This window comes from Haliaeetus leucocephalus, unplaced genomic scaffold (genome assembly GCF_000737465.1).
Source record: "Haliaeetus leucocephalus isolate CR32 unplaced genomic scaffold, Haliaeetus_leucocephalus-4.0 Scaffold1, whole genome shotgun sequence".
Lineage (NCBI taxonomy): Eukaryota > Metazoa > Chordata > Aves > Accipitriformes > Accipitridae > Haliaeetus > Haliaeetus leucocephalus.
In genome coordinates this window covers 5,646,343-5,667,283 of record NW_010972437.1, presented here as the reverse complement: position 1 = coordinate 5,667,283, position 20,941 = coordinate 5,646,343, and the positions used below count along the sequence as shown (strand labels likewise).

The window sequence follows — 20,941 nt, the reverse complement described above, 5'->3', positions numbered from 1 at the left end:
CTGAGGAAAAAACATTTAGAGGAAGACACCCCCTTTTTTAAATGCTAACATTTTAAATGGTTTTGCTCCGTATTTTTGCTAATGACTGTGGGGTTTTGCTCCAACTATTACAGTGCTCATGTTTTTCACCATCTTCATTTTCTCCCTTTTGCCACTGAAAAATCAGAGAAAGATGACCAAAAATATATGATGCAGTCTGGCAGAGACAGCACAGGAATAAAACACAAGGGGAAAATAACATACACTCCTTTCTGCTTCCCAGCCTTGTCAACAACAAAAAGAAAAATGGAAGAAGACCCAGGATGCTTTCATTCAGTCAGATTGGGGGGTGGAAGCGGAAGGGAAATCGTGTGCTAGGGCTTAAAAAATACACTGGCAAGTTCTCCCAGTGAAGCCTGCCCTGGTGTCAAGGCAGGGCTACCTACACCGGTGACAGGCACATGATGTTTCTGAGGGAGATCCCATCCTGGTGCTTTCTCCCTGTCCTGGGGTTGGAGGCGGCAGAAAGGTCTTGGCAACGCTGCTGGGCAAACCTTGGTGAACCAAGCAGCCTGGTCTGAAGAGCACAAGGCAGCGAATAAAGATAATTAATTCTACCGGCTAGGAAGTTTCCTCAGCTGGATTTTGGAAAAGGCACAAGTCATTACCTGTCCTTAGCTCTAAGGGAGGTAAAGCCACCCAGCTGGAAACCACCCAGGTCATTCCTGCTGCCAGATGAATGTAACTAAAGGAGGACACAAATGTACTATGAAATTCCATTGCTGGGTGATGCTGCATCTTCAGGGACAAAATTTTTTAAAATATAGAGGTTTTCTGTATGAAACACATTTCCTAACACACATTCAAAGCTGAACAAAGCCTAGGAAAAGAATCACCTTTGGGATTCTATGAGTTTTGCAAAGAATTATTTGTATCACATGTACCACATTCATATCAAAGTCAGTTTACAACAGATCATAGCTTAGTCCATTTAGGTTCATTTCTACCCAGATATTCAGAGATAGAAGTCTTCTACTCAAAGACTACCTTCCACTACATAGGCCAAGTTTTTAGCTAAACTTGTTACACTGAGGACAGCTCTTTTCTCCCTGCCCCTCCCCAACACACATGCCACATTCCCCTAAAAAACAAGTATTTTTCCTCCAACTTCCAAAATAACAACCAGGAACCACACTGGAAAAAGACCAAATGTGGAAAATTTCACTCTGAAGAAGGAAAAGATTTGCAAAGTTACAGGTGACCAACAAGAAGACATCCAAATGGAAGTTTATGCAAAATTAACCATAACACTGTTCCATGCAGTTACATACTGAACAAAAGTACATGCAGATGTGTACTGTGTTTTTATAACATCCATTTCCAAGAACTAATACAAGCTTCTAGTCCACTAATGATCGCTTATGGTCGTCATAAAAAAACTAGAATGACATTGCAAACTTGTCCAGCTAATCTATAAAGTTCTCTCTGTTGGTGGTAAGAGTCCAGACGTACAGGAGGAAGGAATAAATATCCGCTAAGCCTCTGAATGTGCACTGCCATACAGTGAGGACACCTTTCTTTCAGAACTCAGCTGGGGATCAGCTTTTATCTTGAAACACATGCTTGTCACCATTAGCTTAGCTAGCATGCCTACAAATGTTTTTTCAGCACTGAGTTTTTGCAGCCCCAGTTTTCAGTCCTGGGTTTTGAAGGCCAGACACCTTCAGCACCAAATCTGCCCAACACAACATTTGGGTGCCTACCTACAAACGGGGTCTGCTGGGATTGCAAGCTGGCCTGCAGTGTTTTAAGGGCTTTTAATTCTTATTAAGCCTTCTTATCATGTATAAAGCTGACCAGTGGAAAGATTTTGGTTCTGCAGTGACACAAAGGTTTTGGTCACTCTCAAGAGACTTGTGGATAAAGCAGGTCCCATGTAGTATTTTGTCCTCCTCTTTCCGAAATGGCTGCACTAGTCTTTGAAACTGCCCTCACTTGACATCCTTGTCTCTCATTCATTTCAATCGACTGCAGCACATCACCATTCAGTGCTTGACATGTGGTAACCAACTGGCTTTTGAGAGTGGTGTTAGACAGAAGTTTTCTGAAGACATGAAAACACTTTCTCCAAAAATGCAGCAAAACAGAAAGAGACAATTTATTCATTAAATCCACCCTGCATTCTCTGCATCATAAGCTTGCCCTTTAGCTATCTTTAAGTACATTTTTTTCAGCCATTATTCCTGGTGCTAATGCAGGCCTGGTTGGTCTCCCTACCCACAGTTGGTCTGTGCTATATGGTGGGCACCACCTACACCATGGTGACCATGGTTTTGTTTGGGAGCCCACCACCCTTAGCAGAAGTGTGGATGCCTCCACTGTATTTAGGTCAGCTTCCACGAAGCCTTGCAGTTCATCTGCTCCCGCCTGCAAATTGCTGCTGCTGGTACATAGGTATGCGGGACCATGTCCGCATAGGGTGTGAAAGCCAGGCTCTGGATTAGGAGAGGTCCATCCAGGCTCCTGGCTGCTTTCCCAGATGTGACCCAGACTCAAATGCCCACACTGTGCTTAGGAAGAGCCTAACCCAGCACCTGCTTTTGAGATGAGAGGTAGCACACTTGGCTTTTCCTGCCCAGAGAACTTCAGCTCTCCCAGCCGGCTCAGGCCCTTCTTGTCCAGCAGGTCCACCTTAGCCTAAAACAGCATCTCTGAGCACACATCTCTGATTTCAGGCCTCATGTGACCTCACATACTTCAGAAGTCCCAGTGCTTTGGACAAATGGACAAGAAAATCATAGCTTCTCGTTGTTAACCTGCCATTTGTATCCAGTGTGGGACAGCAGTGACACAAGGGGAAATCAGCAGAAGACAAGTTGATAGTATTTTCTTTGAGTCTTTCTCTGTGATCCCTATCATTTGTCCCACTGCCGGGTGCCTCATGGGGGCTCAGGGTTGGATGGGTATAAAGAAAACACTAGATGAAAAACTAGAGATGGCTCCTCCTCACCTTACCGAGGCAGCCTGCCTAACACTTGGAGGCACCTACACTCTCCCTCCTGCAGCTGCTGAACAGACAGCAAACATCACTTGCTAGGCCTCCCTTGTGCCAAAAGTCGTCTCACATGGCAAACAAACAAACAAGCAAACAAACAATACCTATTTACATTTTCAAACCCAAACAGTGAGACTGTCCAGTGCTACTGATTTGGCAAATGATGGAGCAGAAACACAGGACTGAGAATTCAGGTGCTGGCAACTAAGCAATGGATGAACACCGCCGGTGTTTTAAATGGCAAGGGCTGCTTTTGGCAGGGCCTGTCCTTCTGCTGCCTGGAGGTTCACAAAGCTCAATTCCTCAGCCTAATCTCTCACTATAATAATGAAGTGAGGCTCTGGCTCTCCACGGTGAAATCACAACACTCCCCTCCAAACTGACCAAATGGCTAAAAGGCTTCAAAACCAGAAAGTTTTAAAGAGCTCGTGATCAGGTTGGGCTTATTTTAATCAGCTTTGATAAACTCTTGCTATGTTTTTACCTCCAAAAATAAAAAAAAACCAAAACAATCCCACAACAAAATACATCTTTCCAATTTGATAAAGCAACTGTACCCCAAAACAAATCCAGCCCTGAATGAAGGTCTTCCTCATACTCGCCTCCTCCCTCAATTTCCTTGCTTTTGTTTCCAGTGGCAAATCCACCCACTGCTTCAGCTGCTGCCATGGGAGCTTCACCATCTTCCATGTCCCTCCATGTGCCCTTGTCAGGTTTCAGCCCTGCACACAGAGCTGGGGACTTGCTACGAAGCCGTGTGTCTCTGTACACCAAAAAATCTTGGGCTTTGGCTTTCATTTCTCCTACGCTACCTATACTGTTCTCCCAAATGCTTTTCCCTAAGTCATTCAAAATCTTGCATCCTGCAGAATTGGTGCTATCCTTGACTATTTGCCTTTTCTTTCTCTTCATTTGCTTTCTGTTCACGGGTGCTACCACGCTAACACAATACAGCAATGCAGCTTCCCATTCATGTGGTATCACTGACACAGATAGTCTTTATTTTCTCTATTATTCCTTTACTTTGTATTAATCTTCTTTATCTATCATCCAGCCTACTGTCCTCAATTTGGTCTTTTCCGATTGCTTCCAAATTCTGGACGTTTCCTCTTCTATCTCCAACACTTTGGGAAAACTCTTCTCTGTTGTTTTAAGTCTCATCTCAAAAAATTTCTTGTTCATTAATGGCCTTTCTATTACTCTTGTGTCTCTCGTCTTTTTCTTGCAAATGTAGTAATTTGTCTTCCTGCAGGGTGGATTTGTTTGTTTTACTTACTCTCACCCAGCACTTTGGATCAAAGAACTATATAATTTAAAATAAGATGTCCTGACAATGTGAAACAAACTCCACTTAAATAAGTGTTATCTGAAGATCGTGTGTAGACTCGTAACATCTATTTACATGGGTATTTCCCACTTGTTTAGGCTTTAGAAACCTAAATATAGATGTGAGGTGCCCAACTGCTGTTTCTCAGACTTGAGCTTAGGTTGTATCAGATCCTGGTTTTAGATGGATAAAGAAAAAAACACCAAACCTTCTGATACTCACATAATGCAAACCCCAGCAGAACCCCCTAAGGGTCATTTTTTATCACTATCCCAATCTTAAGGATTTCCTCGTCAGTTTATATGTGATGCTTTATCTCTGGGCAGAAAGCACCCATGCCATCTCATACTTTCCCCTGTATGTTACTGCAAGGAAGGCTGATAGGAATGGTTTTGTCAGGAGACAGAAATCTCCTCCAGAGGTCTTTCAGCTGGGAGACACAGCCACATCCCATGACTAATCTTTCCATAGGTCACAGGCCAGCTCACCCTTAGACTAATTTGCATCAAGACACTCACCAGCAATATCCTGTTTTCTAATTTAGGAAGTACTGATGACTATACATGGGTTTCGGCTCATTCAAATTCCTTCCCTCTCCACTGTCCATTACATTGGCAATTCATCTCCATGCATGTATGAAGGCTGGATGAAAACTTCTGTCTCTCAAAAGAGACAAAATGTCATTGTTTGCACTGATGTCTGCTCCATGAATAACTGTGAGAGAATGTGCTAGGGTTGGATTACCGTGCCAGTCCTGGTGGCTCCTTCTTTAGATGTTTTTGCCTCTCCCTCGCATTGGCAGCATGGTCTTTCCAAACCTACAGCTTACCTTTTCCTCTTGTTTACAGGCCGAGCCGCTATTTCTCCCCTGAGTGACTTCTTTGCTGCCCTCTGACAGTCAGTCCGACCACTGCTCTTAGCTCCTTTACACACCCTTCACTTTAGATGCCCCAGCTTACTTTGAATTCAGTCAAATATTTTCATTTCCCTTTCCATCCAGAAAATGTTTTTCCCTTTCCCTTCCAGATTAAATTCTCTCCCACACAGATGATTGTTTTTCCCTCTCCAAAGGTCATCCAGAAGGTGGTTTCATAACCAGTTCAACCATTGATGGGCCTTACAGCGCTGTCCTGATTCTCTTATGGATGAGATGTGGGAGACTAATGTGGGGGATGCACCAAGTGCAATGTGGGGTCTGACCGTCTCTGGGTTCCCAGCAAAGTAAAGCCCTAAGAGAAGATCGTCTTCAATCTAGCAAGCTGCTATCAGTCTGTATTGCCTCCAGCCCAGCCTGGCTCATCACACAGCAGCGAGGAACGCCAGCCAGCATCTGTCTGGTCAGCCTTACATACGAACGAAAGGAATGCAACCTCCTTCCGCCAACTTCCACCCCCCAGCTCTCCAACCCATGGTTTTCTTGTTTTCATGCACTGCAGTAAATCCCTTTGATCTAGCAAGTGGACTTTGCACGTGCAGGTTGGGTGACCAGCCTGCATCTGCCTCCCTGCCTGTGAACCCCACACTGAGAGCTCTTTGTCTGTCAGGGCACTCACACCCTTTTACACAGAGCCCGCACTGGCAGACTGCTCTTGCATGACATACTAACAAACTACCAGCCAAAGGAAAATATCTCGCAATCATTTCAGACCCTCTGGCTCAGCCACTGACTAAGCCAAGTGGCTACTAGCCATTGCCACCACTGGCTGCATTTGCAACCCACAGCACACTCAGCTCACGGTGTGAAAAAAACAAAGCATGGATGGGGAAAAGGGGTCCTTGTCCCTAGCCCTGAAGGCATGCATGGGAAAGGAGGCAGCCCCGCCATTTGTAATTCAGTCCCAAGTTTCCATAGCTATTCCTCTCTGTCCCTCTCTTTTACTGGAGGCTGGAGCTCCCTGCAGGGAAACCTCACTACAGAGGTCAGCGTGAACAGATTTAATGTCTTGATTGTACCAGCTCTGATTTAAGGCATCCAACGGTCAGTGTTTTTTAAGGGAACAGAGCACTTAAGGAGGATGAGGGGGTCTGAATGACTTTGTGCTTCGCACTCAAATAAGCTAGTTAGATAAGCCCATCACACCCCTTCCCTCGATTCACTTAGATTGCTCCCAAGATGTAAATGTTCAAAGGTATTTAGACAATCTGCTTTCCACAGAGAAAAATGGGAGCCACTTGCCTACCTGCTCCCAGGTTCTGCATCAACGATGTATTTTAACAACAAGGCTGCATCCAGTCCTCATTGCAAAATGAAACCACACTTTATACATAGCTATGCACAGCTAGGATATGGTCAGGTGCAGGGTGGTTATATGGCTGCAGAGACAGGAGAGCTGTTCATCCAGGTTTGTATTCCCTCTTGTCTTTTGCCTTCCTGCTTTCCTAACAACCTATGCTATCTGCTTAGGACTCGGTGGACGGAAACAGGTACACTCCCACAATAGTAAATGGTTTAAGGACTGGTTAAACCACTGATGGTTTAACTGGCAAGATCAGAGGGGTAGCTGAACCCACTAGGTGAGGTGCTGGGAGTGGGACGTATGGGCACCGCACCCAGGCAGCTGCAGTCTCATCATCTGATACAGGTCTTCCCCATATGCCAGCAAAGGTGGACTTGGCTTTCTCACCATGTTGAGCACTGCTGTGGATGGGCAGACACATACATGTCAATGGCACTATGTACAGTCTAAGGCTATTCAACAGAACTATCAGAGGGCCAGTGAGAAATGTTTTTCGTCATGGATTAATTATAAAACATAAGATTTCACATGCAGATGTTACTGAGGGGAAAGGTTTTGACCTCAGATACAAAATTCAACCAGACCTAAGGCTGCATTGAAAAGCATGCAAAATCTTGCAAGATTTTGACTCCAAAGGGTGGAGGTGTTGAAAGAGTAGAGGTTTTTGCAAGTGCTCTCTCAGGACTCCTTGTCCACCTCCCTACCTATTGGGTGACAAAACCAGAAGAACTCCGAAGTTCACCCTTTCTAGGCGATCATGTCACATCCCTGAGTAACTTCAGGAAGAGCTGTGTAAGACCCATCACTTCCAGCTTGAGGAGGAATGCAGGGGTCACATCTGAACAGGCAAGACCACTGCATCAACAGCTCTCACGCTCTGCATTTGTGCCTCCACGGGAGCCCCGTCAACTGATGGAAGGCCTTGGCTGGGACATCCCCCCGGGCAGCCCCAATGGGGGCCAGCCTCACAGCAGCACTGGTGCTATGAGGAGCCTCCTGACCACGTTGCTGCAGAGTTTAAAATGACTGCACTACTTTCACTGGCTTTCAAATCACTGGATCACAAGTGAGGTCACTCCTGGCAAGGTGGCTATCCCCAGTAAAAGCACTAGAAAGCCCATACAAAAAGATCAAAACCAATGCCTTTCATGTCTTAATATGATTTATACTTCAAACCATGTAACTTTTACGGGGCTGCCTAGTATTTGATGGATGCAGCTCTCTTAACAACCCACACATTTGTTTGATTTACTGCACTGGTCCAACATGTTATTTTCTACCTTGCAAGAACAACCTCGCTTCTAGGAATCTGCCTCCATGATAAGATCATGAATTAAATGTGCAGTTATCGTAAGAGACCACACATTTTACTGTAAAATTGAGAAAACTGATTACAGCAATCCCTCTGGAAACAAGAATAATCACATGATAAGACAGTGCTAATGGGAATTTATCATCTCTCATCACATGTGAAGCTTAGAACAAAGCAGCAACGCGTGCGAACTGCACCGCTATTACTGCCAATGAATACCAGCTGAAAAGCTACTGTGGACTATGAACAAATGACAGGAGAGTGGGGATCCTGAACATCCAAACCTAAGCCAATTCGGTATGCTTCACAAGCTTATACAGCAGAGCTTATATGCAATACTAGTAAATATTACCCAAAATAACAGCCTGACATCTTTCCATACATCCTATTCCCTCTCTACCTGCACTATTCCATTCAAACTCCATGTCATTCTTTCATTTGTTCTCACTGTATTTTATCACCAGAGAAGTCCAAGATCCTGAGTATCTCAAGGGCACGTGCATCTGCGTACCTACACATCTGCATCTACACACATGCTCTCTCACACACATGTTATTCCTAAACTGCATATCTCAGATCTGAAACACATTTTTCTCTTCCCCCCATACAAAAGGCAGCAAAAACCTACCCATGCTATTTTCTGTTTGAAGCAATTAACACTCAACTAAAATTAACATTTTTAAAGTTGTCTTGGGGAAGTGAGTACCGAAAACCCAAACTGGCACGCCCACAGTTTTAACATGAATGATACATGTACACCCCTTAGGTATCTTAAAATTACTCTGCATCAAGCCCTATAGGACATATGAAACCCTAACAGGTTAATGGTAGACGGTGAACTACTCCGTTCTATTGAATACTGGGTACATTTGCCGGCCTACCGTATTTTTCTACTGCCCTGTTTCACAGATTTTCTTTTCTAAATGAGAATAAAAGGAGATGGTTACGGTTAGGTGGCGGGAGGACAAGATGAGAGAAGCATCCTACACAAGTACCTGTATGAGTCCTCTGGTGAGCCTTTAAGTGGGAGCTCTTTGTATAAACCTTCCGGCACCCATTAAATTGACAGCGATGAACCCTCTTCTTGTTTTCTGGGGATGCTTCTGCCCCTGTACCTCCTTGTTCACTGTCACTGTGCCCGCTTTTTATCGTCCCCGCGGTTGCTGTTGCTACACCCACTTTCACGGAGCTGAGTGAAGTTTTCTTGGCCACCAATTTCAACGTCACTGTGCCATCCACCGCTGAGAGAGTTTGTGAGGTTTTTACAAGGTGGCGGCTGAGCTCTGGAGAGGAAGGGGGCGTTAATGAGGTTACTGCATTGAGTTGGGCCTGGTTGACGGCTGTGTAGCCTTCTGTGGAAGAGCTGGTGGACTGCAAGCTGAGGCACGTCTCAGACAGCAGCTTGTCCCGTGAGAGGATAATGTCCATGTTGGCGCTTTTGTCACACGTACTCGTCTCCGCTGGTAAAAGGATGGGATCCAGCCGTCGGATATTGTCCTCTGCATCTGGTGCTGAGGAGGCATGAAGGAAGCAGTCCAAATCCTCACCAAAGGTCTCAGAGATCTTCCGCGGTTCAGTCTGAAGGTATCGCTCCAACTCCAGGCATGTCTGCAGGAGGGGAAGGGAGAGGGGAGGGAGAGAAACCACTGTTAGACAGACATTACAGCATAGCTCCCACCTAGGGCAGGAGAACAGTGTGGCCCAGAGCGATTCAGAGACAGCACTCATGCACACCAGCACCTTCTCACGAGATGGTCACATTTTGGGACACATGAGGATTTGGCTTGTTTGATGCTGCTCCAAGACAGAGTGTGGGAATATCCACATACAGTAGCAGATATTATGGTAGAAGTGAAGATACAACAACCAGAAGGCATCCACTACATTTTCATGAAAGTCTGTACATTGTTCCACGGATACCAGGCCCTTCCCAATTTTAAGCATAATCTGACCAACGGTCACTTGCACATGAAACTATTCTAATGGCCCCATTGCCTGGCCACATACAAACAAAAAGTCACCTCACCAAAGAACTGCTTCCTTCACAAACTTTAACTTTCACTCCAAATTTAAGTCAGCATAGTTGGCTGGGACCCAATCTGTTCCTAAAACAGCACAATTCTGAAGTGTAGCATTTTAAGATAGGAGATGGAGAACAACTTCCAGTGACACCGCAGCTTGTTTAAAGGGACTGAGAGAAGGAAAGATGTGACAGAAAAAAGGAACCTACTGTCAGTTTTAGAGGGTTTTTGGCACATCTGGTCAAACGAGGCTTCCTGGGTACAGGACACCAGACTTGCAAACAAACATGCACATGCACCCTATTAAAAAGTAGGTGAAGTTACAAAGATGCTGCCACATAAAAACGTGTTCCTGCATCTCCACAGCAGTGATCATCAGCACAAGGATGGGCTGAGCCTCCTACTTGAATGTACCTTATTATGAGGTGCCCTGAGCTAGCCCCAATAAAGCCTCCAGGCACCATCACACTGCCCAGTGTTCTCCATAACCAACATTATAAACTTTTATTGTTTATAGAAAACCGTTTGCTGTAGTTTCAGGAGCTTTTAATGGAGTTTATTAGTGCTATTTTTCATTTCTCGCTGCCTGGAAGGCTAGCTGGTTTAATACCACCACTGCGATTTTACAGGACTTGGAGAAAGAGACATTCTAACTAACACTTTCTGGAAACCTCTAAAAACTACTCATCAGAGAACACTTCTAGAGATATTAAGAAAGGGATTTTAGGCAAAAATTTTCAGCCTATGGGAGCTGCAACCCAACTATGTCTCAGCCTGGACAGTCCAGCATCTGATCAAGAAACAAAAGCTTCATATGACCAGAGGAGAGACAGAGACTCCTGCCTTCTGGCTACAAAGGTCCCATCAACAGGAGTGTAAAGAGGCCTCACTCACAGCTCTCTAGGAGCTGGCAGGTAACTCAAGATTATTACTTTCAATGTACCTAGGAACCAGCACTGCTGGTTGCAGATACAATATGGTGGGATGACTTTCAGAGTTCACAACGGAATCTGCCAGACAGTTATGTGTTGCTTCTTTTTAAAATAACAGCCGATTATAGACCTGAGCTGTAGAGATGGACTTAGACAAAAAGCAATAGAACAGCAACATATGCAAGCGTGACATGCTACACTTTAGCACGTAGGTTATTTTTAGAGGCATAACACTGTATGTATGATGTGTCTGCATGCAGGCCTGGAGGTGGGACACTTATCAGCTAGTACATGCCTTAAGCAACCTTTCTGTTTTCTTTTTAAAGTGCATTTCTGGAACCGTGAGGAACAGCTTTAGCTGGGGATCTGGTCTCTCCCTGGATGAATCCTAACAGGTTTTGGGAGCAGCTTTCCAACATGCCCCACAGTGTTTCAGGAATAACCCCCACCACCAGGAGAGGTCATGCTTTTGAATTCCCCATGTCATGTAATTTGGGCTTCTTGGCCCACTTAGCCTTCATCCAGTGGGGAGAAACAGGTTTAGGCACCTAATAAATAAAAGGCTTCCAAAGGAAAGAGCAAGCATAATCACAAATTAGGGGTGGAAAGCGAAAGAGAGAAAAAAAAAAAAAAAAGACACAGGGACTTAAGGCCATTAAATCTGATGACAGTGACATGACATTTCAATTGCTGTGGGATCAGAAAGCTGTGTGCCGGCTCCAGGCTGCCCGTGGAGGGGAGGCAAGCAGGAGGTGCTGCTCCTTTAAGACATCACTACCCCAAGACAACAATAGTGGGCCTGACAGTTTTTTCCAGCTTCACCATTAATTTTCCATAAAGAGCAGTTTCTCGATGAGCCCTTTTCAGGCAAAGCCTGATGCTTCAGAAACCTGTAATTATTCCTGGCTCCCCCCTCCCGCAGCCATTGCACCTGTGCCATTTCAAGACACCAGCTGGTCATGTCTTGCCTTCTGCCTCTGAAATCCAAAACCAGTGGATCAAGCCCATCTCCCCATAGAGTGGGGAAAAAAACAACTCAAAGAAACAATATAATGCAGTCCCTCCCTCCCACCCCCCCGAGCCTCTCCACCAAGTCAATAGAGGGGAAGAGCCTAGCAACGCTGAGCCAGAAAAGCCCTCCACCTAATCTGCATGGCAGACAAAGCCTGGCGAGGGGTTACAGCCACAGCCCTTCCTTCACCCCCCGCCAGCGCCCTACCTGCTGCTGCATTTGCCAGAGCAGGCAATTGCCGGCAGAAACAAAGTGTCTTTCCCCATATGCACTTCCCAGCTTCTGCCAAGTACCTTACCCGACCTTCCCTCCTCCGGGCCCAAATCACCCAGGGAGTGGTAAGGCAGGGTTTTGAAACCAGCCTGCTTTCTTCACTCCTGCCCTGGCAAGGCAATTTTTAGGCCAGCTAAGCCCACCTCCTTGTCTCGAGCTCTGACCTGGAGAAACCAGTCAGGCTGAGACCACCAAGGTCTCCGCTCCAGCCCAGTGGACGGTCAGGAGGGGCAGGAGAGTTCTTGGTCTCCATTCCCATGAAGTTGGGAGCACATCAAAAACTTGCAGGACCAGCAGGATATTGACCACTATCCACAGAGATACAAACCCAAACTGCTGGATTCAGATGATGGGAAACCCCTGTAGATCTCCTCCTTCCACTACCAGCCCAGTAGGAAAATGGTCCAAGGACACCTAAGACAGGAGCAAGCTGCTCTTGTCATAGTTCTGTTGGATGTCCAGCTTCTCCTTAACCACTCATGCAAGAGAGGGGGAGCTTTGTGTGATGGATGTAGTACGTGTCACATGCAACATTAAGTCTGACTATCCTTTGGGTGCTACATTGCAGGCAACTTGGTGGGTATTAAACTTTCTTACCCAGTGCCTGTAGGATTTACAGCAATAAAGACTTCAAAAATTGCAATGGGGAGAGGAAGATGGCTCCCTTCAGGAACACAAGAAGATCCCTAAGATTGCTGTTTGCTGTCAAGCCAGTTTCGCAAGCTAGGGATAAAAAGTGACCCACTACTTTAACCCATCTGCCCTGATTAACAAGGGTCATTCTCCTTGCACATTGCTCCTCAATTTAGCCAGTTAAAAGAAATGATGATTCATGGCTGACAAATAATAGGACGTGACTTTGCAAGACCCCATGTACTTGCAGAAAGCCAGCCAGAAAAGGATGGCAGTCTGGCATGTGGACAATCCCAACAAGGCCTCAGTCTGATTTTTCAATTTTGGATACAATTGCAAAAAGGCTCACTTCCCAAACAGAGGCACATGTCCATCACCTGCAAGAAACACTGTGTGTTTCCTGCCCAGGCACCAGTAACTCGTAACATCTCTTCGCTCCCTACGTGTACTATCATCTCAGTCCTCTGGGGCACGTACAGCAGCAGAATACATGTAAACTGCACACCATGACACTTCCACATGCAGCACCAGATCCTTCAGACAGTACAAGACAGCAACTGTAGTGCTGTCCTATGCCTGGTAAAGACCTACCTCTTGTTAGTCCCTTCAGAGCTTGCAGCAGCATTGATCCAGGGAAATTCAGTGTTAGTATGTCTGTCAATTCAGAAAGGTATGACCTTTAATCTACCTGTATTCTTACCTCTGGAGCTCACCTAAAGCTCATCTACTGAAAGTAAAGATTATTTACCAAACACATTGAGTATGTTCACCACTATGAAATGCAATGCAAGAGCAACCCAGCGTGTGCCTCTGAGAGCAGAGATGTGATACATGTGTATGATTTTCAGCAGTTTAGCAATCACCTGATTCTGCAGCCAGCAGAAATCAAGACAGTTTTGCTACTAACTGCAACAACAAGAGGACAAACCCCAGACTTCCCAATCCCTCCCAGACTTGCAGATACTCGGTTTGGCTGAGACAGCCTAAATTCTAGGGTGCTTGTCAGCTGTCCAGGTTAAAGTGCAACCCAGAACATTCAAAATCTAGGTATGAAGGAGCTGGAGTCACCACTCATGATGCTGATGTTTGACTTCATCACTCTCCCCCAGAGAGCAACCAGCAGGAAGGCTAAAGCTGGGACCACCACCATCATCAATGTGCCAAGTCTCAAGGCAGTGTAGGTACCCAATGTCTCTGTCTCCTCTTTAGAGAATGATGGAGGAAAGATGTTCCCATAGGCCAGGAGCCTCTGCAGGGACACAAGTTTGTCATCTGGGTTCAGGTCCAGGCAGCTCTGGAAAACCTAATTCCAACTGATGACCCCAAATGAACTCTCAGTTCCCAGGGTATAAATCTAAACTTGCTCCAATGAATTGCGAGAACTGGTCTCAACTGGCAGCCATGTTGTGCATCAGAATTTGACCCATACATACAAGCTCTTGAAAAATCACAGGCCACTTCAGAAGCACCTGCCTATGCTGTGAAGTCTTTACAGCACTCAAATCCCTGGCTGTTTTGCATAGCTAAAGACAGGACAATGTTGCAAAAGTAAAGTTCTGCCAAGGCTAAAACAAAGCCCAAACACTTATAATGATTTCAGGACAGAAAGTCAGGGAAGACACCTTATCAACACGTTCACTGGGTTCCTCTGTTTTATTGATGCTGAAGTATTTTATAACATCTTGATTTTGAATTTTTCTAGCAGATCATGGGAAGTCCTTATCTGGAAGTGCTAGTTACTTCTAAGTGCCATTTTACTGCAGATATAATTGGACATCAAGCACCGATCTTGGAAGTTATCCAAAACCTAATTAAGAAGTTGGATACTTAGATCAGGCTGTGACAGAGAATGAAAATGTCGAATGTGGTTGACAAGCAGGTCTGATCTACCAGCTCTGTTTACAATACTTGAAAGGATTCTCTTTGCAGCATAATTTATACGAGCAATGCAGAATTATACATGCAATAGTGAAGGTCAAATTCCAACCTCCATCATGACGCCATTGCTTTCCACTGGCATGCAAAAAAGGGGCCTCAACTCTAACTTTAAATAATTGTGGCAGTCTCAAAACTGCAAAGGAAGAGAAAGCATCCTCAACCTGAAAGCAACCCAAAACAATAATTCTAAGGTCAGTGTCACTGCAGTTCACTCAAGCTCAGAGCAAACAGCGGCACCAGGTCCCGTGCCGAGTGTCAATATTTAATTCTTCAGCAGAACAGTGAAAGCTTTGAGCTACGGTGGCACTTGCATTACTGATGCCAGAGGCAGATACCCAACTGGATGTTGTGGGGCAGCCCTGAAGTTAAGAGGAATGAGATTCAAAACCCACCTGCCTTTCCTGAAATACCATGCTCTTTTTGTCCTTAACCCTAAAACAAGGTTTGAAAGATGCATCTTCTTCCCACTGCCAAAAGCCTTCATTACTTCCTGAACAACAACAAAACCCAATACTCTTGCCCATCTATTCCAAGATTGTCATCTGTTCCCACCCAGCTGCCAAAACCTCCAGCTTTTCCTCTTGGCAACCTCTACTGGGCAGTTGCTAGTTGTCAAAAAGCTGCAGCACATCAGAAGCTTAACATTTGGGACAGCATAAAATAAACAGAATTTTAGTATTAAAATAAGTAGTTTTGCAAAATACACTTGGGAAAATGGGAAAACCGCAGTCTGAAATGAATGAATAGTAAGAAAAGGTTTCAGGCAATAGCAAATCATTTCTATTGCAAAGGATTTAAGACAAAACTCCTAGTCATGTGCCAGCACATCTTGCCTACGTGTTATATAGCTCATTGAAAAAAAAGACAGCTAAAACCACTTCACAGGTACAACAATAAGATACTTAATGACAGCTAACTTGTTGTAAATATCTGCATGCATGTTCTTAATCCCTTGTATATATGAAGCAAATCAAGTTAACTGTATGCTCAACAAACAGGCTTTTGCCAAGAGCAAAAAGCAGACACACACATAGTCAGCAAAGATCATCTGATACGCAAAGACTCATTTTCCTGTGGTAACTTCACCATATGCCTGAGCTGTCAGGCTAGTCCTCTCTAACACTGGCAGAATGGGCCTCACCAGCCACCAGAGTCTGCAATGGACAAGTCTATTAACTCTTGACTACGCTACGCAGGACTCAAACCTCTGTTTGCAAATTTCTTCAGTATAATAATGGCCTGTGCCCATTTTCCCCCTTGGTCTCTGCCCAAAGAATGAACCTTTAAGGAAATGTATTTAGCCAAACCAGCCATTCACTGTTACTCATGCACAACAGCACTCTCAATGAACACTCTCCTACCACAGCACAGATGGCTTTCTCTCTGGATGTTCTCCACAGCATTTTTCTTCAGAGCATAAAAGATACTGAAATCAGAAGCCACAACTGAATTCAGCGAAGATACATTTTAATGTAAAAAGTTCTGCAGATTTACTTAAAGGACAGAATCACTACCTTCATATAAACACAAGCCATTTTCCTGTTGCTCTGGGGCATGATGTAACAAGGGTTATCAAAGACTTTGATCAGCCTCTAAAGCTCAAAGGATCAAACCCAATTTTGCCATAAATTAGCAATTTTCACCAGCAGAAATGGGTGGTAAAACAAATGTCTCAAACAGAAAAAAAGTCTGAACCCATAACCCTAACCAAGGAGTCAAAATCAAGATTTGTTCCCAAACTTAGTGATAATGAAACATATCTTATCTAACAAATACTCTTTTAAATGGACAACCCAAATTTGTTCACTAAAAATCTGTGGTATTTGGACTCTAAGCATAGAGAATTTCAGTGCACTGGTTGTGAGATATTGAACAAAGGACTGCAGCTAAGCGTGGCTGAATTTGATAGGCATCTAGATAAAAAAAAAGGATGAAAGAAATCTGCAAACACTGAACCAGGGCTTTGGAGGGCTTTTGGGTTTTTTGACTGTTTAATAAAGATAGAAAAAATATCTGCAGCCGGTCACAACAACAAAAAATAGCATCAATGTCAGCAAAGGATTAAGGATAGTCAAATCAAGAATTCAAAAGTGCAGGCAGCCCATTGTGCTAGTATAAAAACATGATAAAACCCATGTGTGCTTGTACACCAGCACATGCCCTGCACGCTGCCATGCAGTCCAGACAGCAAGTAGCCATACAATGACCATTTGAGAAACGGTACATACATAATGTGTGTTTCAAAATCTTTCTGGAGAGATCATTTATTTATATAACAACCTTGGATTGCTTTGAGTGAGCTGGCTAGTGGCCCTCACTGCAAACTTTTCTCCAAACTTCATCAAGTGTGTATTTAACCTGTTGCCGCCTGGTTTGGAAGCAGCTTTAGTTTAGCATTATACATAGCGAAAAGGCACAATTAGCTCCTTGAATTGCCAGTCCTAGCTCCCACCGAAATCAAAGGATCAGGTTCAAAGCATGCCCCAGAGTGTGGTAAACTTCTCACAGGAAATGGATATGTAAGAGCAAATGCTGACGGCTGTGGAATGTACAAAGCAGAGCAATATTTTAGGTCTCGATCCTCAATTAAGATTCATCCTTACAAATTATTGCAGTGGGGTTACACAGCAGAATTGGATTCCTTGTAATTACTCTGGATAGGATCATGAATGAAAAAACGTACTCTTTAGAGATGTTTCATTAACATCCAGAGAGAGCTTAACATTTCCTCCTCAGCAGCTGACACAAATGTATACACCAGTTGTGTTCGTGCACTCTCAGGCAACAGCATATTTGTAAGCACAATTCTTCACAATTAGATTATTAAATCAAACCTGGAGAAGAGATGTGATCAATACACTCAATATATGGTACATTTCATAAGAGTCCTGGGTTGTGAGTCATCTCTTCTGCTCTGACCTAAAAACATATTAAACAAGAGGATGCATAACACTGAATTCCTAACCCAAAAACATGCAATTCCTCATCTTGACTTTGCGTGATCAACATTTCTGCGCTGGGACTACTGTATCTACCCTGTACATGATGCCCATTCATTATCACATCTCATGGCTCAAAAAACCTTTTGTATGTTCCCTTTTGTATTATTTTTGGCTGTGGGGAGGAAGAGGTGGGGACCTGTCTGGGAAACAGGAAGCAGGAGGAAGGAGGGGAACGCGTTGTAGAGTAAGGACAGAACAAAAAAGAATAAAAGAGCATTTATATAATTTCTAAATGATAATAAACATATAGGACCAAAACCTGCCTCCAGCCATGCAGGGAGCAATGGGCTCTTTGGCTGAAGTTTAAACTTTAACATGAGCACAGCAACTGTCCAAGCACATTTGCAAAAAGCCACTTGCTGCTTTTTAATTTGATTTTTTTTTTTTTAAATCATTTGGGCAATTTGTTATCTTACAAGAGCAAGAAGATGCATGTGCTACTGTGATAAATATGCCAGTCTGGGCAAGGAAAAGAGAAGACAACAGGCTTGAGTTTCACCGTTGCATCGAGAAAAAAACTTCAGACTGGAAACAAAGCGATGGGAAGCACAGCCGGATTCTCAGCTGGGGTAAATCAGCACAGAGCAGCCTTGATTTCATGGTTCCTGTTTACATCAGCTGAGGACATTGCCAACACTCAAACTCCATGAAATTCTGCTGCTGATTAGCGCCATTTAACTCTGTGGTTTACGTGAAGCAGAATTTGACATGTTCTTTGACGGCTGGAGATGGTTATTTTATATTACAAACCTTGTCTACTTTATTAGGAACAATGTGACCAAAATGGAAAAATGGGAAGAATTTGAAAACAACACCACTTCAGACATTCTGATACTTGGATTTGTTTCTCTTCTCTCTCTTTTTTTTTTTTTTAAATTTGAGCAGTCTATATGGAGATATTCACAAACTGGTTTCTGCCACTCCTAGGCCAGAGTTTTCATCATCTATGCACAGAAACAACAGCCTTCACACTTGAATGTCCCACTGCAGGTAAACTTGCCTCTCACACAAAAGCCAGGTGCCCTCCAAAGGATGCTCCCTTAGAGCCAAGGGTGTTTTCCATTGCTTTTCTTTTCTACACTGCTTTGCCAAGGCAGTTGTTCCAAAACTCTCGCCACACGGGATTTTGATCAGCCTCAAATCTCCCAGGCAGTGCTCTTGGGCTGCTACGCACCCTGATAAAAGCAGCACAGTCCTCTTTAAAAGCAATTTGCTAGAGCACATTGGTAAAGTGCCTGCCTGTATTGGCCCAGCTGCTCAGCAGCAACCCAAGCAACTGCCCACAGGCATCTGAGGAGACCTGTATCCCCAAAATGCATTAGATCAAACAAAAAGGAGATCTGGCAGGGCCTTTTGTGGATACCATTAGCAACTCAAGGTGCACTGTCAGAACTGGACACGGCACTGCTCACTCCTCATGAAAGGATCACGAGACCAGCCTCGCGTTAGCGCGGTTTCCAGTAGGCTGTACAGCTACCAGCTGCAGTATGGCATGGGAAGCCAGGAGATCCCATTAAGAGCCCTGCCATTTATCGACTTGAGAAAGCTCAGCAGGTCAGATCACCAACTACTCAGAGTCAGCACACCTCTATGAGCCAATTTACACAACCACAGCTCTCGTGCTGGCTCACTTTCTTCGGTCTGTTGACTGTAGACACCCACCCAGTTGTTATGGATTTTAATATGCTGCAATATGAAAGTGCTATTTCAGGACAAAGTTATTAATAGCAAAGCAGCCAGAAAATAGCCTAGAAGGAATGCAATGTCTTGGTGTTCCTGGAAGATACAATGACTTCCCAGCATCCAAGCAGCCACCATGGTTAATTCAAGATGTTTCTGTGCACAAGACTGTCTTTTGTTAGAGGAGCTAACTATATGATAAGCCATCATGACATGCCTTCATAGAAATGCCCTGAATGGGGAGTCTGCAGAGACTACAATGCAGAAAGGCCCGAAGGGTGGTACTTTGTTACACTAAGCAGGCTGGTGAAAAGCAGAGCCCGGGCGCTGTGATGAAGCATCAGGAGAAACAGAGGCCAGGAGAAACTCTACTCTTCCTGAAGGAGGTGGAAGATGGGATGGGACCTGTTTGAGCCCTGCTCAGAAACCTGTCTGACTCTAGGACCTCAGAAAGGCTCTTCTTTTCAGCCTGTCTTCCCCTACAAGCACCCTCTCCTTCCCTTGTTTCTTCACACTGCATCTCCTCAGCAACACTCTTTACTTGTGTAGGAGTCTCACAGTCAAGGCAAGACACTGTCCCTTTTCACCCTTTTCATGCTCTCTCTTAAACCTTCTGTTTCTCCTGGCAAAATATCCCTGGAAATGTATTGGAGAATACTGTGCAAAATCACCAGACCCTACCTCAAGTTTATGTTGGCACCTTTCCCCCAAAAATTAATGGGGAGGGTTCCCAAATTAATTCCAGGTACATAACCGAACACAGCACTCAGCACCACCTTGCGGAGATGATACCGGATGAGGGCAACTCTCTGCTGGCAAGGTTTTTAGCATCCCTTCTGCCTGCACCCATGCTGCTGAGAGGCTGGCTGTGAGGCCTTCAGCTTTCCAGCCCCATCCCTAAGTATCCTCTTTGAGCAAACCAAAGGAAACTCAACACTGCGTCTTTCCCTGAGACAAAAAGGCCCAAGTGATGATGTCGGGAATTAGAAGATGTCACGTTCACGGCACCACAGCCTTACCCATTAAACTGCCACAGACAGCTCCAGCGCGCTACCAAACATGCGCTGCAGGGAACTCTCCTGCCTCACCTCTCCTCCTCTCCCTCACCACTCTCCAGAAAGGAAACAAACAAAACCCACTTACCAACAAGGAAAAGAGGAAACATATTGTAGTCACTATAATCCCAACAGTGGACATGTTATCTGGCATATTTCCAACTCAGACGTTTAAAAAATGTAGTTAGTTTACCTTAAGTGTCCTATTTTCCCCCATTTCCCTTTTCCAGTCTATTTAAGCCTATATAGCATCTCCAGAGATAAGCCTGCCTTTGTGGGTTGGCTGTATACCACTCCTTCCCTCTATTGTCTTTCTGAGATGGGATGGAAGTCTCCAGTGTCACAGTTTGGAAGACCACAGCCAGGCTCTCTTGGCTTGGTTTGTGGGAAGGGGAAGAGCGGGAACTGAGGAAGGACAGCCTCTCCTGCTGCAGGAGGGGAGTCCTCTTCCTCACGGTACAACCAGTCCTCCCTGGCATTTTGTT

General features: G+C 44.6%; 1 protein-coding gene across 2 annotated transcripts in view; it reads right to left on the bottom strand.

The window, feature by feature from the left end:
- The window catches only part of KLF7 (Kruppel-like factor 7 (ubiquitous)), a 56,429-nt gene that overhangs the window by 16,512 nt on the left and 18,976 nt on the right, over positions 1 to 20,941 (bottom strand). The window contains exon 2 of one of the 2 annotated variants that reach the window (XM_010565080.1): positions 8,906 to 9,518. In XM_010565080.1, coding sequence (XP_010563382.1) covers positions 8,906 to 9,518 — 613 coding nt within the window. Of the gene's footprint in view, positions 1 to 8,905; positions 9,639 to 20,941 lie in introns of those variants that run through there. The other variant, XM_010565071.1, reaches the window with a different exon arrangement.